This window comes from Periplaneta americana, chromosome 11 (assembly GCF_040183065.1).
Source record: "Periplaneta americana isolate PAMFEO1 chromosome 11, P.americana_PAMFEO1_priV1, whole genome shotgun sequence".
Classification (NCBI taxonomy): domain Eukaryota; kingdom Metazoa; phylum Arthropoda; class Insecta; order Blattodea; family Blattidae; genus Periplaneta; species Periplaneta americana.
Window position 1 is genome coordinate 14398649 of NC_091127.1, and position 26470 is coordinate 14425118.

At 34.9% G+C, this 26470-nt stretch overlaps 1 protein-coding gene across 7 annotated transcripts in view; it reads left to right on the top strand.

Moving 5' to 3' along the window:
• The window catches only part of LOC138708827 (echinoderm microtubule-associated protein-like 2), a 227934-nt gene that overhangs the window by 109746 nt on the left and 91718 nt on the right, over nt 1-26470 (top strand). For 6 of the 7 annotated variants that reach the window (XM_069839034.1, XM_069839036.1, XM_069839037.1 and 3 more), the window contains 4 exons: nt 16381-16584; nt 20213-20378; nt 22629-22931; nt 24821-24892. In XM_069839034.1, the coding sequence (XP_069695135.1) occupies nt 16381-16584; nt 20213-20378; nt 22629-22931; nt 24821-24892 (745 nt within the window). The remainder of the gene's footprint in view (nt 1-16380; nt 16585-20212; nt 20379-22628; nt 22932-24820; nt 24893-26470) is intronic. The other variant, XM_069839038.1, reaches the window with a different exon arrangement.

Consider the following 26470-nt stretch of genomic DNA (forward strand, 5'->3'; position numbering starts at 1 on the left):
ACATTTAAACGTGAGCGTCTTGTGGTTCGCTCATGAAGACGTTATTCATTTCTTAAAGCTCGATAAATACTTAGTATAATCGCCCGCCATTTTAGCTCTTTCGTTGGCGTTCGCAGAAAGCACACGAAGACGTTATTTGCCGCTCAATTATTTGCTGAATTACAGTGCGTTTGATTTATTATCATAGGAGCTACAATATGATAATGTTTAACGGTGTGGCAAATAGATTCATCGTATGGTAGCTCGGCAACGAAAGAACAAAAATGGCGAACGATACTACCTACCTAGACTTTATAGAGCCTTCACTTCCTAAGACGTAAGCAAAGAGGAGTCACGCCGGAAATAACAGCGTCGGGACTATAGTGGAATAGTCTTGGGACAAGTTGAACTTACAGTCTACCAAAAGGGCTTCTCTGGAGTTATATAGTAGGCCTATATCTTAATATTAGGGAAATGGAGTACTGAAAAATTGTTTTTTTGCAATAATCTTCATCTCCGTCACTTATTATCCACGCATATGTAATAGTATTAGTTACCTGGGCATGGTTTAAACCAACTCCGAAACTTCACAAACATGCGGATATAAAACAAAGAGTAACAGATCTGAAATAGCTCGAAAAATCACCTTGCTCACATAATTCATGTCTTGAGAGGTGCATTAAAATTCACTTAACGTGCTATGAGTGTTGCTAAAAATTGAACAAGTGAAGATAGCACAAATCAATTCTGAACCAGCTAAGCATTACATTGTTTCTAACAAGAATGGAAATGCTGTTATTAATATTTTTTATTAGGGTTGTTTTGAACACATTGAAACAAGATTTGATTCTGGCAGTACATGAGAAATTGTGACAGATCGATTACGGTATAGCTTTCCTACCTTATTGACTCTCTAGTTCAAAGAATCTTTGCATATGACACAGTTAAACTGCCGTTATGCTTTTGTCTCAAGAGCCCTTTTAAGGCTGAAGTTATGAACTAACTGTGTCAAGAAAGCTTTAAGGTACACCTTTCTTTCGCAGCGGGTGAGATTTGCAACTTCTACTGTTCGTATATGAAAGCCACATCTGTTAGGACAGTGATCCCATACTTTTTTGACGTACGACCCACTTTTGGGCTACACATTTATTTGCGACTCCCACTATTGTTCTGGTACTTAACCCTATCCGAAAAATACTATAATTTTACTCAAAACCAGTGAATACCACCAAACTTCTAATGTTCCGGTACCTGCAAAATGAGAAATCGGGATATGCAAACCTGTTTTTAAATTCTCTATGGCTTCTTAGACTGGCTTTTATTGCTGACATTTTTAAGATCATTTCAACACTTCTAATAGTAGCTTGCACAGCCAAGATTAACATAACAGTCAGAGATGAAATCGATGGGTTTATAGGTAAGGAAAATTTATTTCGGGTTATATTGTATTGTATTTATTAATATTCCATGGTATTCATACATTGCTTCACAACTAGAATATGGAACAAGTCAAAAAACTTAATACTACTATAAAGTCTTAATTTATAGTCACAGTCTAGATGAATATATACAGAAGAGGTTTACAATATAGTCTGCTAGTACAACACAAAGTTTTAGTATCAATTTCATGAAGCGTTGTTGAATGTTTTGGCTTTAAATTGTCGTCATCACTTAATAAAAAGAAATCTGATTCATTCCAGTGGAAAATTTAGCTACGTACTGCATGATATGACACATGTTGAGTTTGTTTTTGTAGATATGCTATTAAGTTTGTAAAATTTTAAATAACAGCTTTTATGTATTTTCTGGAAGAAACTCGAAACAATTAAGGCAGTCATAGATGGATATTGAATCCTATTTATTCAATTGCGTTCAAATGCCTGAAATTAAAAAAAAAAAAGTAAATTGTCTCATTGAAATATGTATCTAACGATGGAATGTTGAAAATATACTTTCCCCTCCCTCCGTATTCTGTCTTGAATTTAACATCCGCATATAAGTTTTTAATAGTTCAGAGTAATTCATTAGAGATAGATCTGCCATTGTAACAAAAGCATTTGTCAAAAACAGGACTTTCGTGTCCAAACAGATGCAAATTAGACTTTTTTCTTGTTTCATGATGGTAAATGTGTTCATTTATGGTAAAATTGTGGAGTTGTTCGTGGACACGAATCAAAATCTCATTATGTAAATGCATGATATAGTGAGAATCACGTAAGTGTAGTTCCTAAAAGTTCCTTTTTGGCCGTCTCTTCAGTGTTGCCAACTAATGCCAGTTATCACCAAAGAGGGAAAAATCACAATGCTACGTACTGAAATAATAATAATAATAATAATAATAATAATAATAATAATAATAATAATAATAATAATAATAATAATATAGTAATTAACAGTAATAATGTCTTATTTATTTACCACATCTCATCCTTATGTTACGAGGTGTTTTCTAAATAGTTCAATAAATAATGAAATAGTATATTTTCCTCCTGGACTTTTCGCATATTATATTGGTAATTAGGATTAGTATGATCTAACATTAAAATTTACTTTGTCTGGCAAAATGAAATTCATTGCTTTAACTAAACAGTTTACGATTCACGAGATCTAACCTAAAAATGTAGTTTGTTCACGTGGAATGATTCGTACGAATTCCGAAAACAGAACACCACTTTAAAATGTATAGCTTACTTAAAATACTTACAAGAACTTTCATTCTTGAAGAAGTTGGTTCCATGCTATTTCCTCTCTTGGACATTTTAATAAAAATCTAAACACGAAAGAATTTCATTAAAGTGTCAAATGTACTTACATGCATGTTTCATACCTAGTAGTTATATAAGCTATTTATTTAATTACACTTATCTTAATTAGAGTTGAATTGAAATCACAACACAACTGAATTGTGTATTGTTATTAATATTAATACCGGTATTACTAATTAATTATTAATGCACAAGCCTAGGTACTTGCATTTTCATCAGTTTACTTTACTGCTAAGCGAAGTTATTGCTGCCAACATAACAGTTAGAAAATAATTGCCAGTTGTAGTATTTGTCAGTACCCGAAATTTGAAACGAAGTTGGTAAAAGAAAATTCAACCTGAGAGCTAGAAAATCACTATAATCCACTAGCATATGTAGTAATAGGGGAAGAATGGTTAGATTTCACCCTTAGGGTATTAAGTAAGCTGATCCGGACTATACAGGGTGTTTCAAAAATAGAGGGCATAATTTCAGCTATGTATTCCCCATATGTAGACAGTGCGAAAAGTTCATTACAACAGGTGTCCGGAAATGCTTGGTTTCCGAGTTATGGCCTTCAAAACAGTAATATTCACCGGAACGTTTTTCTTCCCGCAGGTAGTTGTCTTTACAACAGATGTTCAAAATGTCCACCTCCTGCTAAAATGTCCACCTCCTGATTGAATACAGGCCTCACATCGATGTCTCATGGCCCTGCGGACACGATCCCAAATTCCAGGAGTATTGCGTATTTCCTCAACCTGCCACAATTCGATTCCGAAGGGATTCCATGCCAGGCACCGGAGACGAATACAATAATGATTTTAAATGGCCCCACAAGTAGAAATCAATAGGGTTGAAATCAGGTGAGCGTGGAGGCCAAGCAATTGGGCCACCTCTACCTATCCATGGATTAGGGAACCTCTCCTGGTACAAACGACGAGCCAGCGCAGCATTGCCGTCCGCCTTACCGTACATGAAGTGCACTTCTGCCAGTTCCTGATTTCAGTACATGTCGCAAGTACAACGCCAAACACAACACTCAGTGTACTCTTCGCCTCGGGATCAACTGTTAGAGTGTCCTTTGTTAATATTTTCTGTCACGGCACCTATCTGCGGGAAGAAAAACGTTCCGGTGAATATCACTGTTTTGAGGGCCATAACTCGGAAAGCAAGGATTTTCGGACACATGTTGTAACGAACTTTTTGTATTGTCTACATGTGAGGAATACATACCTGAAATTATTCCCTCTATTTTTGAAACACCCTGTATAGTGAAAATGTTCAGAATTTTGAAATAAAATCTACAATTTGTGTTGCTGGGAAGATTTAACATAATTTTTAATATGTATTATTGTACCATTTTTTTCTCTTTCACTTATTTATTTGCAATGTATTATTCTTTGTTTTTTTTTATCTTTTTATTTATTTATTTATTCACAAACTTCTTCCCAGTGAGGGTACAATCTCAGTATGCCTAAAAAAATATATGTATGTACACATGTAAACATAGGTAATTAGTTAGGCCTTAACATGTTAAGTTAATTATAATGATGGAGCTATATAATTTTGTGTTGTGAATCACACAGCGCTAGGATCGTGTGTAACGCTAAATAATTAAACTAATTACAATAAAGCGAGAAACAATCAAATCACTCGTATAGTGTTAGTAATGGAATAACTTGGCTTATCTTCGTTCTCCTAGGTTCGTAACCCGTCGACAGCAGTTGTGTAGCCACTCCTCTGTAGCCCCTGCTGCACGCAACCTGGCGTGTCAAGGTTAATTGAAATAGCACTGAGAGGTGATCAAGGTCAGTAGTACACGGCGAGTTGCAGTGGTGCCAACCCTGCGCCACGTCAGGAATCCGTGACCTAGGGTGAAAAAAAGACGGCAAATTGTCCAAGGTGCAAGGGCGTGCCCTGATACTGACGCGGTGTTTTCGTGGAATGCCGGGGCATCTTGGGAATCGGGGCTTCGTACTCTTACCAGGATCCATTACGCTCACGCAAAGTTCCCGGAAAGTTCTTCGGGGATGGTAGCAGAATATCGTGAGCAATCCGCTAATGAATTTCCTCACGAAAGTTCATCCACCTATAACGTATTGAATATATTGAAATGGATCGTTGGACTCTATAATTGAAAGGTTCAGAACCATAGTGGGCCAAGCGCCATTTACTAAAACCGTAGTAAACAGGGATTAAAATGAAGTTATTACCATAATTCAGTGGAAAAACATAGCAAGTAAAATAAATAATACACATTCAAACTAAATGATACGTCAATTTTCATTAAACTATGGTATTCATTTTAACCCTTGCTTTCTCCGTTTTTAATAAATGGTGCTTAGCCCACTATATCTCTGAACCCTTCAATTGAAATACAGTTTTCAGTATTAAAGTTTGTAATTACATTTTTATATACTGATATTTATATATGTATATAAATAAATATTTATATAAATAACATTACCAAAAATTGGGAAGACGAATTGCTCACGTATTTTATGATTGACAACTTCCCACTTAACACATTACTTTACGCAGATGATCAGATAATCTTAGCAAATTCTGAAGACAACTTACAAAGAGCAATACACACACTATACAAGATAGCAAAAAATTATAATTTGGAAATCTCTATAAATGAAACCAGAATCATGGCCTTCCAAGGAAAGAATCATGGAAGATCCAAAATTGCAATCTATACTAATAATAAATCTGTAGCCGAAATTTTTCTGGTAATTTTCGATTTTCCAAAAATAATTGGTCCTAACATATATAATTAACCGCCCTGAAACCGAAAATCGCTTTTTTGACATTTTTGGTTGTATGTCTGTCTCTCTGTCTGGATGTTTGTTACCTTTTCACGTGATAATGGCTGAACCGATTTATATGAAAATTGGAATATGAATTAAGTTCGTTGTAACTTAGAATTTAGGCTATATGGCATTCAAAATATTTTATTTAAAAGGGGGGTTATAAGGGGGCTTGAATTAAATAAATCGAAATATCTCCCTTATTATTAATTTTCATGAAAAATATTGCATAACAAAAGTTTCTTTAAAAATAATTTCCGATAAGTTTTATTCCATGAAACATTTTGATAGGACTGATATTTAATGAGATAAATGAGTTTCAAAATTACAATAACGCCATCTAAGGCGGTGTAATCAAATAAAAAACAAATGACTTCATCTTTAAGGGGCCTTGGACAACAACACGAAAGCTATGAAACATAGCCTACAGAATATGTTTCTGTGTTTGTATGAAGTAATATCGGAAGCTAAATTAACCGATTTGTATAATTAATTATTAATTCACCATTGGAAAGTGTAGTTTCTCTAGATGGACATAATGCTAGGCCTGTAATGTTATTACAGTAACTTCTTAGTGAATCGAGGACAGGTAAGATTAAAATAGCTTCTTATGCACAGAAAACTTGATAGGCTATTCTGTACATTCGTTTCCTGTACTTCCTAAAATAATTTTAATGGCCAAATGAGTGGTCTCTGGATCAAAATGATCGCATTTTAATTATGCAAATACAATTTAAATTAAGTAACATAATAAACGATTTATCCTTATATCAAACACGAATGTTCCCTGGATCATATGTCCTATTTTAATTATGTAATTACTTTATATTTATTTCTAACGGGCGCAGCGGAGCGCACGGGTACGGCTAGTCAATAATAATTGTATAGAACAAGTCAACATATTCAACTATCTTGGCTGCAGTCTTTCTTATATAAACTCCAGGGACGTAGATATTAAACTTGCCAAATTTCAGCAACTGTTAAGGACAATCAAATAAACTCTATTAAAGAAAGTTCGACCAGAAACAATTTTGAAATTCTATAAAGTTATGGCAGTCCCGGCATTATTATATGATCAGAGACATGGTCACTAACGAAAGGGCAACTAGAAGAATAGAAGCTGCTGAAATGCGATTGCTAAGACCTCTTGCAGGATATACTCTTTACGACCATAAAAGGAACGCTGACATCCGAGCAGAATTGAATATCACCGCCATTACGGATACTATAGAATCCTACCGCAACAACTGGTATGAACATGTATCAAGAATGCCCAACAATAGGTTACCCAAGAGACTATTAGACTATACACCTCATGGAAAACGAGACATCGGAAGACAAAGGAAGAGATGGAAAGACCAACTTTCTTCTGGAAGCGGAACAGGCCAGGAGGCCTAATCCAAGACTGTTATTGATGATGATGATGATGATGATGATGATGATGATGATGATGATGATGATGATGATGATGATGATGATGATGATGATGATGATATACTGATATTTCTTATTTGTTTAGGGTTGCCAAGTGCCACGGATTTCGAGGACAGTTCGTGATTTTATAATGTAAGAGAATGTCCGTGCCGAAAAGACGAAAGTCCGCGATTTTGAATACAATCGGATAGAAGTCTGGAAAATTGCAATAATTTGTGGGATAGTGTCGAAATGACATTCCAGTGGATAAAAGATAATACATCTTGCGAACTGAATGAGAGCCTTCTGTTTGATCTCGTGATCAAATTGAAATCTTTACAATCGGAGAGGAAAGTTCTAAAGACAGGCCTACGCTTTCACACAAAATCTGGGTAAATTTTTATCACAGCTGTGTTTCTATGGAACAGTCAGGGTTGGCTTGTTTGAATCATCATCATCCTATAGCACTACGGTCCTTTGAGTTTAGCCTCGGCTTACTTTGTGGTAGGTGCCCATATGTCTCGATCCAAAGCCTTGTTTCTCCACCTTCTTGCTCCCAGCTGTCTCAAATCATTTTCCACATCATTACTCCATCTAAACCTGGGTCTTCCTCTCTTTCTACTGCCTCCCATCTTTCCTTCTAAAATCTTCTTCACTCTATCCTGCCTCATTCTTTGTACAGTCCCATCCATCTCAATCTTCTTGATCTTTATACATCTTGATTACACAACTTTTAACACAGTATCACTTCGGAATATGTATGATAAGAACTTTCTTGTGTTAAATATTATTAACGTACCTTGTTAACATGTTTCGACCTATTTTCGGTCATCTTCGGAACTGGTCGTTGTTGGTCTTGGCAGACAGGCAGATCATTTCAAACACGTTACAAAGAACACATCACAGCCATAACAAAATTACAAAACACCTCCACATATGAACACATCACAAATGCCAACCACATCTACAGAGACATCAACACAGACATGGAAATACTGCACATCCAACCAAAAAGCCAGAAACTCAACACACTAGAACAATATGAAATATACAGACACACGAAAACACACCCCAACGATATTCTCAACACACAACTCAATTTCAAAACACATACACTCTTTGACTCTACACTACGAACGCGCCCACACAGGAAACAAGAGACGCCAAGACCAACAACGACCAGTTCCGAAGGTGACCGAAAATAGGTCGAAACATGTTAACAAGGTACGTTAATAATATTTAACACAAGAAAGTTCTTATCATACATATTCTTGATCTTATTGTTGCCACATTGTCTGGTGTATTATATTTGTTCATAATTTCAGAGTTTTTACGAATTCTCCGTGTGCCATTTTCATATTTTGGACCGTAAATCCTTCGCAGTATTTTCCTTTCCCAAGTCATTACTTACTTACTTACTTACTTACTTACAAATGGCTTTTAAGGAACCCGAAGGTTCATTGCCGCCCTCACATAAGCCCGCCATCGGTCCCTATTCTGTGCAAGATTAATCCATTCTCTATCATCATATCCCACCTCCCTCAAATCCATTTTAATATTATCCTCCCATCTACGTCTCGGCCTCCCCAAAGGTCTTTTTCCCTCCGGTCTCCCAACTAACACTCTATATGCATTCCTGGATTCTCCCAAACGTGCTACATGCCCTGCCCAACTCAAACGTGTGGATTTAATGTTCATAATTATGTCAGGTGAAGAATACAATGCGTGCAGTTCTGTGTTGTGTAACTTTCTCCATTCTCCTGTAACTTCATCCCTCTTAGCCCCAAATATTTTCCTAAGCACCTTATTCTCAAACACCCTTAACCTATGTACCTCTCTCAGAGTGAGAGTCCAAGTTTCACAACCATACAGAACAACCGGTAATATAACTGTTTTATAAATTCTAACTTTCAGATTTTTTGACAGCAGACTAGATGATAAAAGCATCTCAACCGAATAATAACACGCATTTCCCATATTTATTCTGCGTTTAATTTCCTCCCGAGTGTCATTTAGTTGCTTTTTTGAATTGTCTGTTAAAGTCCATGACTCTGATCCATATGTTACAATAGGTTTTATAATTGTTTTATATGATCTTTCTTTTAACATCTGTGACAAATATCTTTTCCTAAAGAGATGTGCCAGTGCTTTATAGCATTTATTTCCTTGATTAATTCTTGTGGCTTGTTTGAAACAAAAAGCTCTAAACAAAGTGTTTAAAACAATGTTCGTTGATTAAAAGAAGTTTTAAACACAAATTTTAAATATTTTTTGTAGCGTTATAAAAATTATTTCTCTCTGTTATTAAGATGCTAGATCTTCAGTAAAATATAAGCAATAAAACTGTGGTAAATTTGAAAATATTCCTTTTTATGAAACTCACCATTAAGTTTCGTAAAATTAATTTTTTTCAGTTACTACAACATTAATTTTATGAATAACCCTACTTACTTGCTTGCTTGCTTGCTTTTAAGGAACCCGGAGGTTCATTGCCGCCCTCACAAAAGCCCGCCATCGGTCCCTATCCTGAGCAAGATCAATCCAATCTCTATCATCATATCCCACCTCCCTCAAATCCATTTTAATATTATCTTCCCATCTACGTCTCGGCCTCCCTAAAGGTCTTTTTCCCTCCGGCCTCCCAACTAACACTCTATATGCATTTCTGGATTCGCCCTTACGTGCTACATGCCCTGCCCATCTCAAACGTCTGGATTTAATGTTCCTAATTATGTCAGGTGAAGAATACAATGCGTGCAGTTCTGTGTTGTGTAACTTTCTCCATTCTCCTGTAACTTCATCCCTCTTAGCCCCAAATATTTTCCTAAGCACCTTATTCTCAAACACCCTTAACCTATGTTCCTCTCTCAAAGTGAGAGTCCAAGTTTCACAACCATAAAGAACAACCGGTAATATAACTGTTTTATAAATTCTAACTTTCAAATTTTTTGACAGCAGACTGGATGATAAAAGTTTCTCAACCGAATAATAACACGCATTTCCCATATTTATTCTGTGTTTAATTTCTTCCCGAGTATCATTTATATTTGTTACTGTTGCTCCAAGATATTTGAATTTCTCCACTTCTTCAAAAGATAAATTTCAAATTTTTATATTTCCATTTCGTACAATATTCTCGTCACGAGACATAATCATATACTTTGTCTTTTCGGGATTTATTTTATTTGAAGGATTCGTAACAAGCTGTTTTTTACGGTGATGGGTTGTTAGCCCTTCGCCCAACCCCCAAGCTGGAGGACCATCCCTCATCGGCTCTCCACGACTGCTTATTCAATATATTCGGAGCTACCATCCATATCTGGAGGCCGTCTCCTCGATCCACAAGTTTTAAACACAAAGTTTAAATCTTTTTTGTAACGTTATAAAAATTATTTCTCTCTGTTATTAAGATGCTAGATCTTCAGTAAAATATAAGCAATCAAACTGATGTAAATTTGAAAATATTCCTTTTTATGAAACTCACCATTAAGTTCGTAAATTTTTTTTTTTCATTTAATACAGCATTAATTTTATGAATAACCTTACTTAGTTTAATAAATAGAGCGATAATTTAAACTGTCTCCAATTTTTACAATACCCATCTGGCAACCCTATGTATAAAACATGTTTTATATTTAAAAAGAAACCACATCAACTTTATCATTTTTCAACAGTTAAAATATTAATCAACTCAAAATATCAAGGTGTACCATTTCTACGAAATTTCAAATGATAAAAGATGGGGGAGTCTCAATTACAAAATATAATTTCTGAGTATCCAAGGAAAATTGCAGTTGCATTTTTCCATTACTCACAGGGCATGACTGTTTGTAAAAACATTTGAACGAAATTGGAATTTTTTCTTCACCATTTTGTCCATTGTGCAGTCTTCAGAAAGAAATGGATTAGATAGTATGTCTAGCCCTTTCCTCTAAACCCACTGCGACAATGTAGTAATTTTATATTGACAAATCCTATAGCATGTATATGCTCATTGGTGTAAATTAACTAATTGGAGAGCGGCTTTATGGCCAAGAACTCAGCATTAGCTAACGACTGCGACAACAACTTTAAAAAACGCACAATTTCATGGCACGTTTAAAACAGTTTGAAACAAAAAAATTCTTTTTCTTAAATGAAACTGTTTTTTTCTGTCAACCCTGGGAACAGTACTCGGAATTGCTGAAAATTGTAGAATTTTATTTTTCTGTACCTGGTTACCATGACAACGTTGAAAGAGTATTTTCTTTGATGAATACTCAGTGAATAGAAGAAAGGAACATATTATCATTAAAATCAGTAAATGTAGTTCTGCTGGGATAGTATAATATGGAAAATGTAAAATGCAATGAATTTCACAAGGTCATTCAAAAACATAGTTCCTTTCTTCTGTTCACAGTTCTGAGAAGTAGGATGAGTCTGGTGATACAGACTTGAATAGTCTGCCGCTAAAATGAAAGCAAATAAGTGACACTGATATACGTATCTATAGTAAATAAAAATATTTATTGTCCATATTAAACAGGGTACAAGTTCCTTAGAAATCCATACGTTTCCTGCTGTCGATGATGTCCTGTTTCTTCATTGTGGGAACCCAATCTTTGTGACATTTTTCTTTTTCTTGTTGACAAGTCATTCCTTTGATTACCTGACTTATTACTTTATTTAACATCCTTACTCAAACACAGAAGCTATTTACAGCTGTGCCAAGCCCTTTAGTTGTTTGCGTCTTGTAAATGTAGATACCCAACGTCAGTCTGTTGGATCCATTAACGCCCAGATTAAACAGATAAGATCTGTTTTCCCTCTTTACTGTTATGATGGAGCCGACACGCAGCTCCCAAACGTTGAATGTGTCTGCATTTGTGACACTATGCAAACCGCCAGGATGCCCGCACCACGTTGACATTGTCAAAGTCTGAAATCATACAAGAACTGATGAGATGATAATGGGCAACAATGGAACAATGATTGAGTGAGAATGACAGGGGAAACAGAAATCCTTGTACAAAACTTGTGTCACCAGTGTTTTTTGCGCCATATGTCCGAAGATCTCTAATTCGAATCCAGAATCCCTTCGATGAGAGGCCGTCGATATCGTAATTATGTGCAAGGGGACACAATAGCTGAGCGACTCATTGTATAACTTAGCATTTAAGCTGGCGTGTGTAAATAATTTTGCACAAATACTCACTGTATAACTCTTTGTATGTTGCTTTTCCATAAAAAAAAATTAGTTACCTAAAGGTCATTATTTGAAATTTTTAGAAATATTTAAAGACATTGGTAGCGCCTCTTGTGTTTTGAGTATCGCTAACACTTAGCTTAGTTGAGAGTCGGTTCATTTAATTCATTCACTATTCTGCTCAAGGGCAGATCTTTCACTGCAAACCCAGCTTTCTCCAATCTTTCCTATTTTCTGCCTTCCTCTTTGTCTCCTCATATGATCCATATATCTTAATGTCGTCTATCATCTGTTATCTTCTTCTGCCCCGAAACTTCTCCCGTTCACCATTCCTTCCAGCGCATCCTTCAGTAGGCAGTTTCTTCTCGGCCAGTGACCCAACCAACTCCTTTTCCTCTTTCTAATCAGTTTCAGCATCATTCTTTCTTCACCCACTCTTTCCAACACAGCTCCATTTCTTATTCTGTCTGTTCACTTCACACGTTCCATTCTTCTCCATATCCACATTTCAAATTCTTCTATTCGCTTCTCTTCACATCGTCGTAATGTCCATGTTTCTGCCCCCATACAAAGCACGTCACTAGTCTCTTCCTTAGTTCTTTTTCCGCATGTCCGCAGAAGATATTCCTTTTTCTATTAAAAGATTCCTTTGCCATTGCTTTTCTCCTCTTGACTTCCTGGCAGCAGCTCATGTTATTGCTTATAGTACACCACAAGCATTTTAAACTGTCCACTTGATCTACTGCCTCATTTACAATTCGCAACTTTACCTTCTTTATTTTTCTTCCTATGACCATGGTTTTCGTCTTATTTGCATTCATACCATACTGCTCACAGCTTCATTTAGCTCCAGTAGTATATCCCTTAGTATCATCATTTTCTACGGTATTTTCTAATAATGTCACATAGCGGGTGTAAGTTATTAATAATCTATTATGTTACTCGCATACAGTGGCTAAGCAAAGACAGAAAATATGTGCCTTCACAAAACTGGTGTATTTTGCATATTTTAGTGTTCAGTTAGGTGATCGAGACAAACCATGAGCTGTACATAGAGTTTAATTTAGGAAAAACCCTTATACAACAGATAGTTTGGATACTGAAAACAATTTTTCGATGTTAGAAATGCTGAAATAGTAATATACGTCACAAGAGCGGTATGTTGACGTTTTCATGGTCGAGGAAAAGATTGAAAAAGCGAAACGTAGTTGAGCTTTTTTAATTTCCGAGAACATGAAAACAAACATACCGCTCGTGTATCGTACATTATTTTGTGCGAAGATCGTTTATTACATACCTGGAAGACGAATTTCTAATTAGTTGCAATGAAATCTCCATGTTGGTTTTTGTATAATGACGGCAACTTCGGAACACCAAAATATCTTTCTTCAACATTGTTGCTGTAAAATGTTTTCTGTGTTTACTATACTCCAGCAGGCCGTGATATACGTCTGTCTTTTTTTTCCCCCAGTCTATAAATGCGAACTTAAAACAAACGGTAAGGTTATGTAATGATTCATTTTTCATTTTAATATTTTAACAATATTATTTATATAACATATTGCAGTAATAACATCGGCATCTGGAATCTTGTTGATTTTTTCACGGCTTCCTTAATGTTACTTGTATCAGGAATGCAATAAGTTTCGTGGAGTAGTAGATTTACTTAATTTTTGCAAATATTTAAAAACAATAATTAACATTGCTATTTAGGTGAATTGCAGTGGTAAGTTTCCAATTTATAATTATTACTATGTTAAACGTCTCTAAAAATAATATGTTAAAAGCCTAAAGCAGTAAAATGAATGTCGCGCTTAAGCGGTAAGAAGAGGGAAATTGTTATGTGTGTTACGTTGGGAATACTGAATGTGGTATTTCACACTTACCGCGTATTGGTTCTGTGCGGAAAACAAGCAAATACGCACGATCTCGCACAAAAAACGTGTATTTTCTGTATCATTTTAAAATCGATTTTTAATACTAAACCCAGTACTTTCTCATTATGTTTCATATAACTAGAAAGTTAAAAAAGCAGCAGCCAACTTGGTGCTAATGTAATCGCAATTAGTAATTACCTCCAGAGGCAGGGATGTAGCCATGCCAGGGCGCAGCCCCAGTACTTCCTTCTGCAACCTGGAAGCGCTCTGCTTCTTTAGCTTGACTGTATAAAATAAGTCTTACTTGCTTCTTACTCAACTTCGTATTTTATAAGAATGGTTGAGTAGTATTTATAATAGCAGCGACATTACTAATCAGTAGACTAATAATAATAATAATAATAATAATAATAATAATAATAATACACCTCTGTGGTGTAGGGTCAGCATGCTGATCTCTTACGCAGAGGGCCCGGGTTCGATTCCCGGTCGGGTTGAATTTCTTGGTTGAGGTTTTTCAGGGTTTTCCCTCAACCGTAAGGCAAATGCCAGGAAATTCGGGCCACAACATCCCTGAATATCACCGGCCTCATTCATCACCGAAATGATATTCATAACAAATCGGTATGCCTAATACCTATACAGTCGCCATCTAGTTCACAACAATAGAACCACTCTCAACAATAGTACACAGGCCTTCGGATTTCACCCAAAAAGATTAACTCGCGAAGCGAGTATAAACAACAGCGAATAATAATAATAATAATAATAATAATAATAATAATAATAATAATAATAATAATAATAATACCCAAAACTAGAGCGTCAAAAACGTGATGCGAATCCAACTTTAGAGCGTCTAAAACACGCCGCTAACAAAGGCGAAGAGCGTCAAAGCCTTATTATTATTATTATTATTATTATTATTATTATTATTATTATTATTATTATTATTATTATTATTATTATTTGGCGATGCTCCCTGGTACTATTTTGTTTACGACTACATCCTTATCCAGAGGCAGTGGTCTTGTTATACACATGCTACTCGTTACCGTGTGAGTGTGTATGCGTGCGTGCATGCGTGTTCTTCGTCATGTCAAACGTTTAGCAATTTGGTCGTGTTACAATCTCGAAGAATTATCATCCCATCTTTTACGTGGACGATTTAAAATCTCCTTTTTGAATTACATTTCTCTTGAGAATCGAAATCATTATGTCTTCCGCAGTTTGTTACCGCTGAAAGGTCGCTTGTATGTTTAGCCCTTAAATTGGCAAACTTTATTTCTCACACTAGTTTATTAAACCGTGTCGGACTGTAAAGAAAACTATCGCAATGTCCAATGTCTCTTGTGCAATATTACCCTGTATTGTGAAATTGTAATTTTCCTACCAATTTTTTTTCTATTGTTGTATTAAAATTATAGCATATAGCCTATAGGATACATTGCCAATTTAAGGGTTAGGTGTTATACCTTTATTTTTCTTTGTAATAAGACTATAGATTTTATCAACAGTAATCTCACTAAAGGTTTTGATTTTTCTAGAGAAAATCAAAACTTGAGTGGATTTAATTGACTATTACACGATTAGAAGAAAGTATATAAAGATTATATGAAATAAATTACTCTAATATGTACAATAAAATATTAATTGACTTACTGAAATTCTATTTCACTAATGTTAGCTTCACCAAAACGTCTGAACGGAGCCGCCATTTTCAGTTGACTGTCTATGCTGTAAACAAATAACGATCGATGTTTTATAGTACCGTAAAGAATTTGCAGCTTGAAATGTTGGCAAACAAAGAAACAAATGGTAGGGAGGAGATAGGCCTACAAACAGAAGAAAGTGGCTATATAAAGATTAGAAGAAATAAAGTACTCTAATACAATAAAATAGATATTGACTTACTAAAATTATGTTTCACTAATGTTACCTTCACCAAAATGTTTGAACGAAGCCGGCATTTTCAGTCGATTATCTATGCGGGAAACAAATTACGATCGCAAAATATGTTTTATAGTACTGTAAAGAATTTGCAGTTTGAAATGTTGGCAAACAAAGAAACAAATGCTAGGGTAGTGATAAAAACAAACAAATGCTAGGGAAACGATACAATTAAACAAATGCTAGGGAAGCGATAAAATTGTGCGATACGCAGCCATGATTGGTTGAAAGACGTCCTTTCGTACCGTTTTATTGGTTAAAGGTAGTATGACGTAGTAAAAGTGTAATAGATTTAAATGTTTTGGAACAGCTTTTGGGGAAGTTCCTTGTAAATAATTTAATCCTTGTTCTGAAGACTTTACAAACATTGTTTTTATCTTTCGGTTTTGTTGTGCTGATAAAGACATGTTTTGCAGATGACATGATGGAGACTGAAAACGAGTCGCTGCGGGACCGCGTCGTGGACTTGGAGAAGAAAGTGCTGGAGCAGGGCGACGAGATCGTGTGTCTGCGCTCCACGCTGGCCGACGTGCTGCGGCGCCTCAACCAGTTCGAGTCTCGCGGCGCGCCTTCCCCCGCCCCCACCTGCTTGCGCAATGGCAACGGAACGACCATCAGGGGTGGGTATAGTCTAACAAGTTAGTTTCTGAATATTGGATATTTTCTTCCTTACCCGCGCCGTGGCGTTGTGGTCTAAGGCATCCCGCCTAGGACTCGCGTTACGGAATGCGCGCTGGTTCGATTCCTCATGGGGGAAGAAATTTTCTCATGAAATTTCGGCCAGTGTATGGGACCGGTGCCCACCCAGCATCGTGATGTACTTGGAGAGCTACGATAGGTAGCGAAATCCGGTTGCGAATACCAGCTGGGGGGGATCATCGTGCTAACCACACGATACCTCCATTCTGGTTGGATGATCGTCCACCTCTGCTTCGGCATGTGGGCGTGAGGCCAGCAGCCGGCTGGTCGGTCTAGGCCCTTCACGGGCTGTAGCGCCACGGATTATTATTATTATTATTATTATTATTATTATTATTATTATTATTATTATTATTATTATTATTATTACTACTTAAACTTTTTTGTCATTGTGACTTACATTGGGCCGACGTGAAATGATACCGGTATATTTTTTCTTTATGCATATTACACAAATGTTTTGTAGAACATTACTTTTATTGAAACTAATATATTATTAAGCATACAAATAAATAATTTATTACAGTTGTATGAACACATTTTGATAATTAAATTAAAATTAATATAATCAGTCTCCTTTAAGCTACGACACGCGGTCGAACATCCGAACCAGCGTCATGGTATTGCCACTGAAGATTGAGGAGCATTCCTCCGAAACATGTCTGGTTTTTAACTGATTATATTAATTTTAATTTAATTATCAAAAAGTGTTCATACAACTGTAATAAATTATTTCTTTGTATGCGTAATATCTCATTTATGAACACTGTTGAATTTGACCTTACTTGTGTCAACTCAATTAATGTCATATTAACTGTCCAGTAACTATTTCGTTTAGTAAAGGAAGCAGTGAAAAAAAAAAAGTCATAGATGTAATGTATCTTTTAAATATTTTCGACTTCTTGACAGGAAATCTGCTCTTATCTCAAAGCGAAGTTATTATTTTGAAAATAGCGTTTTTGGGAACATACTGATTATTATACGGCTTTGTGTTAAATTTTATCTAGAAACTTCAAATAATATTTCGATTTAAGCATTAGAGCTTTGAATCATTCACAGTCCTGCATTTTGGAACTTTTTTTTCTGCTGACTTAGATCTGATGGGTGATTGGAAGTGAAGTTATTTTGAAAGTAGCTTTGGGAACATATTGGTTATTATTAGGGCTAGGATTTTGATGACCTATAAATCATGAAAAAAATGTCCTAAAAACAATGCATTTATGAACTAAAAATCTTTCAAAAATGCCTTTAAAAATGCTCTAAAAATTGATCTTCCATAATTAGCTTGGTAGGAGTATTAATATTTAGACTAGTAATTAAATTAAATTCTATTACCAACATTCAAGTTTATTTAATATTACATAATTTTTCTAAGTAGTACACTTTAATTGTTTTACCTGATGTAGTTCCATATAGTCCACCACAAGGCCACTCTTATCCGGAACTAGCAGGTATAGAGGAGTCTATATTGAAGAGGTGGTTGGACTGATCCATTATGTGGGGTGTACTACGTTAAAATATCAATATTTGTGTAGAAAAACGATTAAAATAATATAAGAAATAATGGGTAAATATTAATTAAAAAAATACGTAGAGAAAATATCGAAGGAAATAAATAATATTTTACATTAATAATGGGATTTATGGCCAAAATTACATGGACATACCTAAAAAAAAAAAAAAACTGAATAAAACAAAAAAAAATGCTCTTATGAGTTGTAAGAGGTAAAGAATGCAAGAAAATGACCTAACAAATATGTTTTAAAACACTCAGTTTATCACATAACATATAAATACTAAAGCAGCTATGTTTCTGGCTTACTAGAAAAAAGATGCAATTTCATCAAAATCCTAGCCCTAGTTATTACACTACTTTGTGTTAAATTTTATCTAGAAACTTCAAATAATATTTCGATTTAAGCATTAGAGCTTTGAATCATTCACAGTCCTGCATTTTGAAACTTTTTTCTGCTGAATTAGATCTGATGGGTGATTCGCATAAGATTTTAGTGCAGAATTCGAAAAGGACCTCCAAATTGTGCTATTACGTCAGAATGTTTTGCAAACAACACAAAAAAATTACCGTAAATTGAATTAGAATTTTTATAGAAACTTTCCTTAATAAATGTTTTTAGAGTACACAAAAAATGACACTGAGTGACACAATTTCAGTTTTATTAATACAACTATATTTTAACATACTTTGAAATACGAAGAGATAGTTCATTGTGTTTTAAATTTTTGTTTTCTTGATTGTCTAGAAGTACTTTCGAAAATACTGTCTGTCTGAATCATTCAGAAATAATCACCATCACACATCACTTCCCTTGATATCTAGTTCCCATTTGTTTGATGTTCTGGTGAAACCTTAAGGGGAGAGGATGGTATTTTTTAAAACTTTTTTCCTAATTGGTGTAAAATATTAATTTTTTGTATGGAGAGAGCTCACAGCTGTAGGAACTTAACCAAATATAAATATGTTGAAAAAAAAATATTTGGGGGCCCAAATTTGAAAAAAAAAAAAAATATGCCCAATGCAGGATTGTACTAAAACCGATATATCTAAACCGTTTTTAAAGATAGATTCAAACTTTTTTTTTGCATGTTCTACAAACTGTCTGTAACAGAATTTTGATATTAGTGCCTACGTTTGTAAAATAAACAATTAAAATTTAATAACAATTTTCTGATTTCCTTTCTTGCAAACAAACGGACGTATTTTTAAAATGAAATCAATTAACAAAATTCTGTTACAGAGAAACGTTTCCTAATAGTCTAAATAATGTGTTTTCTAAATTTCATGCATGTATCTTTAATAGTCTGGCAATGTAGCAAAAAAAATGAAGTTACTGGAAACCGATAAAAGTGGGCGTGTGATTTAAAAATCCATAGCGCAGGAAGTTTAAAAATGGCGACTCAACATCCAATAAGGGCACAAATACCCACAAAATGTTATGCAATGTATTCCACACATATCAAAGAGTATTTTAAATAATTTTTTTAAAATTTAATTTACCGGAAACAACAATAACAGTGGGCGAGTGATTTAAAAATCCATAACTCAGGAAGTTTAAAAATGGCGACTCAACATCCGATAAGGGCACAAATAGCCACAAAATGTTATGCTATGCATTCCACACATATCACAGAGTACTTTAAAGAAAAATAATTTTTTTTTTTTAATTTACTCATTTTTCACCAAAAAATACCATCCTCTCCCCTTAAAAGCACCTAGATTTTCAGGAAAGTAATCCAGATGGGCTTACAAAAAATGAAACTCTACAGTCATGTTACAGCCCGGGATTTTGAAACTCTCAAACATATTTTCTATAATTTCTTTATAAATGGAATCTTTGTAATTCACTAGGAAATTATGAACTATTGTTTTGAAAGCATTCCAAGCATTTTTCTCCAAATCGTTCATCACGTTTACAAATTCACTGTCTAACATTAATTTGCGTGTATGGGGACTTAAAAGAATTACTACTTTTAGTTTTTCATGAGTAAACGAAGGAAATGCATCACAAATGTACTTGATTGGTTTTTCAGGTATAAGCCACAGCAACCATATTGGAACAGGCAAGGATTCTACTCCTGGCAATGTCCCACGCCTTCGGCAGCCAGCATACCACCAGCAACCAGTACCAACAGATGCTGGTCCTAAGGACAATCTACGCAGGGCAGCCAGTTATGCACCTTCTTCACTCCCCCAAAGGTAATGGAGAAGCATAGAGTGTATTTTATGTTCGATAGAACCTCCTTCATCTTTGTATCCCTCAAGATTCAGGTCTCCATCTATTTTATTTTGAAGATAATTGTCATCCTCCCATTCTAAAATTTAATAACTCTACTTGCAACTTATGATTTATAAATTATAACTCAAAAGAACTTTGAGAATGTGATCTTCATCTTACGATGTTTGGTGACGTATATACGTCCGTTGATGTGACATATTAATGAATTTAAATTCTATTATAGTCACAATCATGCAATGGTATGAAAGAAAAATTACACAACCTCGAGCGGGAATCGAACCTGCGACTTCCTGTTCTCCGGTCAGGCGCTCTACCACTGAGCTATAGCTGCATAACATTTTGTGGGTACTTGTGCCCTTATCGGATGTTGAAACGTCATTTTTAAATTTCCTGCGCTATGGATTTTTAAATCATACACCCACTTTTATCGGTTTCCAGTAACTTCATTTTTTTTGCTACATTGCCAGACAAAAATGGATATAATTTCTGAACTATTAAAGATACATGCATGAAATTTAGAACACACATTATTTAGACTATTAGGAAACGTTTCTCTGTAACAGAATTTTGTTAATTGATTTCATTTTAAAAATACGTCCGTTTGTTTGCAATAAAGGAAATCATAAAATTGTTATTAAATTTTAATTGTTTATTTTACAAACGTAGGGACTAATATCAAAATTCTGTTACAGACAGTTTGTAGAACATGCAAAAAAAAGTTTGAATCTATCTTTAAAAACGGTTTAGATATATCGGTTTTAGTACAATGCTGCATTGGGTATATTTTTTTTCAAATTTGGGCCCCCAAATATATGTATATATATATATATATATATATTTTTAATATTTATATTTGGTTGAGTTCCTACAGGTATGAGCTATAACTTTGAGAAATTGAAATTCCGTCATTCTTGAGACACTTTCATACCAATCCACTGTATGTATTTTTTTTTATTTTTCTTCTTAGTAAAAAGATATCTGAATTTCTTTTTGTCAGTCTGTGTGTTTAGTCTCTGAGAGTGTATCCCATCATGGGTCTAAAAAATTTAATTTCTTCGGATTCTGTTTTTTTTTTTTTTTTTGTGATCTACTTATTATCCCAAGGCGGCCGGGTAGCTCAGTTGGTAGAGCAGCTGGCTACGGACTGAAAGGTCCGGGGTTCGATCCCAGGTGGTGACAGGATTTTTTCTCGTTGCCAAACTTTCAGAACGGCCCCGAGGTTCACTCAGCCTCCTATAAAATTGAGTACCGGGTCTTTCCCGGGGGTAAAAGGCGGTCAGAGCGTGGTGCCGACCACACCACCTCATTCTAGTGCCGAGGTCATGGAAAGTATGGGGCTCTACCTCCATGCCCCCCAAGTGCCTTCATGGCATGTTACGGGGATACCTTTACCTTTTACCTTTTTACTTATTATCCCAACTTTCAGTCATGTGCTAAAATAGGTACTACTAATGCTTTGTATAGGCCATTCGTTATCTGCACGGACCATAGCTCATAGTAAGCTTTTTTTCATTTATTAACTCGTGAATTATTTAAGACATTGTTATTTATATGTGCTGGTATGGTAATTCATGTTATAAAGGATTCTCAATATCACTGACACCACAAATCAATATTTTACCACATTAAACTCATGATGGAGGTAAGTGAGTTGACTAGCTACAAGTGGAAGCATAGTAAGGGAGGGAAACTTCTCAGTCCACTTTCTTCTTCCCCTCACGTGCAGGTACGTTTCATGAAATAACGAATGGCTTATAAATTTTCAGTCTTGTGTATCACATAATTTTGTTTCATATCTTCTTTTGATGGTATCACACATTCTCTATCTGATAAGTCTGATACTTAAATCTTTTTGTTAGCATCGTGTATTACAACATAATATAGGATTAGAGTTTGTCTCGGCGATGGAAGTTGTCACTTTCGGTTAGATGTATAATTTTACATATTTTGGAAAATGCTATACTGGTGGAAAAATTAAAAAAAAATTATGTGTATGTGTGTATGTGTGTATATATATATATACACACAGTTGTTTTATTAAGTGATAAACTAAAATCATTGTTAAAACAGTACATGTATTGTTTTCTTGTATTTTTCATTGTTTGGTATTTTCTGATTAACTCTAATCCTACAGTAAATGTGTTTCAGATTAAGGATGTTCTGATAAATGACGAGGTAGCCCCTCCCTCTGTACAATGTGTGTGTTTCAGACGAGTGGTGCACTACCAATCCACTGGCTCACTGCACTCGGACAGTCCCAGTTCAACAAGCGTGTCTCCTGTGCCTACGTCACCCTCCCCCACGCACACCCCACCACCGCCTCCTGGGGGTCGCACCACTCCCAGTCCTCGCACACCTCAGCCACCGTCACAGCGCCCCAATTCAGTGGGGTCTGGGTCCGGGTCAGGCAGCCTGCATAAGCGCTGGAGCTCCACCGGAGACTTCAACAACTCTGGCATCACTTCGCCCACTGGCACTCTCATCAGTGCCAGCAGCATGGCAATCGCCTCCAGGTGGGTCTTGCATAGTTTAATGCCAGCTGCATATTTTGTATTACTAGTTACTCATTCTCTCCCTATTTCTCCTCTTCATCCTCCTCCACTTCCTCATTGTCTTTATTTTCCTCTTCTCCCTTCAGATCACCATCACTGTCACTTCCCTGAAGATTATTGCCACCACCATAATGATTGCCACCACTCTCATAATTGCTACTGCTATTATCATCAAAACTATCATCACTGCCATTGTCATAACTAGCATTGCTGCCGTAATCACTGCCACCACCACTACCATTGCCATAATCATCACCACCACAATGATCATCGCTACCACCATTGCCATCTTCTTTCATGTCATAAGTTAATAAAAATACGTATTTTCTCGAATACCCCACGCACTTTTATTTTTTCCCGAAATGTACAAGTAAAGTAATAGGGTTTTGCAGTTTATTCGAAATGATGTTGGCAACAACGCCCAATTTTTCTCCCACGCAACTCCTTGGTGGTAGTGGATGCCATTATCTTCCTGTACGGATATTTCAGTTGGTAACAATGGCGTTTGGATTAGCAGTACGTGTGTCAAGTTCAAGTGTGATAAGTGTATAATTTGTGCGTATTATATTTTCAATTCTGAAAATGTGTACCACTAAAGGTATGATTGAGATTCTTTACTTGCAGTGAAAAGCTTAAAATTATCAAAGATATGAAGGAACATGGAAATCATGATGCGTGCTATTAATGTTTCAGGATAAAATTAACTAATTACTGTAATTAATTTACTTACTGTGAACTGAACTGTATTTATGTTTAATTGTTTTAATTTGTCGTGAATATGTTTGTGGAAAGTTTTATTTTGGTTTTATTTTATTTTATTATTTATTTATTTATTTATTGATTCATTTATTTATTGATTCATTTATTTATATATTGATTCGTTTATTTATTTATTTATTCATTTATTGATTCATTTATTTATTTATTTATTTATTCATTTATTTATTTATTGATTCATTTATTTATATATTGATTCATTTATTTATTTATTTATTCATTTATTTATTGATTGATTTATTTATTCATTTACTGATTTATTTATTTATTTATTTATTCATTTATTTATTTATTGATTCATTTATTTAGTTATTGATTCATTTATTCATTCATTGATTTATTTATTTATTTATTCATTTATTTATTGATTCATTTATTTATTTATTGATTCATTTATTTATATATTGATTTATTCATTTATTTATTTATTGATTCATTTATTTATTTATTGATTCATTTATTTATTTATTCATTTATTTATTGATTCATTTTATTTATTTATTGAGTTTTTCTCTCTCTCTCTCTCTTTATTCATTTATTTATTCATTAATTTCAAAAGGGGGTCCGCTATTTACTTGAGGGTGTGGGGTATTCAAGAAAATATTGTGATAGGAAGCTAATACATTATAACACAATGTGGTATTTCAGAGAATAGCTAAGAAGAAACGCGTTTCTTTCAATATAGTTGCCTTTTAATTATTGCTATATCAAAGTACTAATAAATATATCTAGCTTTTCCTTTGTATTTTCACGAGTAAGAAGAAACACACCAAGAACTAGTGAAAAATTTTGTTCTGACAGATGTTTAAATTAAATGTTCATTGTAGCTTTTTATAGTCTTAACAAATTTACTAAACATGTTATTGTTTACAGAAATAAGACATTAATACTGTCCTCATTTTCTTGATTTTGTTACACTGATATTTGACTATTGAAGTTGCTGTGTTTGGCTAGCCTTTCCCTTGCATAACAGCGAACTGTTAGCAGGAAAGTTAACTGTTTTCGTGTCTGCAATGGAAAGGCTGGTATGATGACTGCAGTGTTGTTTAGTGCATGTTGTTATTGTGTTCTAGACTAGCGACCAAGTCATTGTTTAACCTGTACATGAGGCCGCAGCCGCACCAGCAGCACTTGCTAAAGCATGGGTATGATTCTGCACATTTTGGTTTAAAATCTGCAATACAGGCATTCACATCCAAGCGGTATCTTGAGACCAAACTGTTCATATTATTTGTACAGACCTCACTGCAGGCACATTGTGCATTGAAAGAATTCACTCTTCTTAATGTAGCCAGCTGTTTGCTGACAACATAAAGTCCACTATAGTCCACTGTAGTCTATTCAGTTGTTTTTCACGAGAAATGAGGGGTATTTTGATCGGTGTTCATTATAGATGCCTGTTGCTAGTAGCCAGAGTTGGGGTGTAGTCAATATATTCTGCAGGACTGTGTCTTCTGCAACTGGTACTGATGATTTTAATTTACTTCTTTTGTGGTTTATGGATGGACAGTATAGAAGAATGTGTTCCAGATCTTCATGATTATTATACCACAGAGAAGTAGGATTATCAGAAATGTGAAATCGGTGTAGGTACAATTGAGTGACAATGTGACCTGTTCTGGCTCTTGTTAAAAATGTTTGAACATGTCTGGACAAGTTTTTGTACGTTTCCAGGTCATTTGGTTTCTTTTGTACAGACTGTAAAATTTTTCCTTTGTCAGAAAAGGGCCAAGAATATGTGACAAATGATCATTTAAGTTTAGAATGAGGGCTACCAAATATTTTAAGAGTAATAGACAACTGAACAGTACAGTAATGAACTCATCAGATAAAAAAATGCAGTTATGGCTTATAAATTGTCCTTCTGTATCAAGGATTTAGAATAGCATTTTCCGGTTGAATGGTTGCTATGGTCGAATGTTCACATTAGCATAAGTAGTCAGGGTATTAAAAATCCTCTCCGTCCTAACAAGAAATTATTTTGCAAGTCTTGCGTTCAGAAATGTTAACATTTTAACATGTACAAATTAAATTTTCTCTGTACACTCATACATTCGAATGCATCATTGTTCTCCATTGTTGTTGCCATTCTCATCATCATTTCTTCGTTATTTCCAACACGTAACTATCGTGAAAATTCCCAAATGTGATGAAATTATCATTATCTCTTGATGGACATGGAACAGATAGTAAGAAATGCTGTAATTCAGCAAGGCTTGTATCTCATTCCAACTTCTCAATATGAAAAAGAGAAAGTAAGAAGATTGGAGACCAAAAACTGTGTTTGAGAATTAGTACATTATACAACGAGCCTATCATGGTAATAATTAAGACGCGAGTATGTTTGTTTATGAAACGAGCGCAAGCGAAAGTATTGATTTTTTCCGAGGAACGAATGTCATTGACCTTGATATAATCTAGAGAATGACATGAACATTAGGCTTGATATAACCTGGAAATCGATTTAGAATTGAAAAACGAGATGACAAATTGAATTTATTTGAATATTATTTACAATTAACGCTAATTATTATAGTAACAGAACATAACCTTCTGCGACAGTATTGGATTTCCAGCCTTCGTGACTTTTCGCTAATTATCTTTCGATTGTATATCCGAGAATAATCGATACTTGCGGTTTTATAATGGTACAATGGTGGTTTCTCATTGGCTGAACAACTGAATTATAATGAATAGGTGTACTTTAATGAGGTGCATTAAAG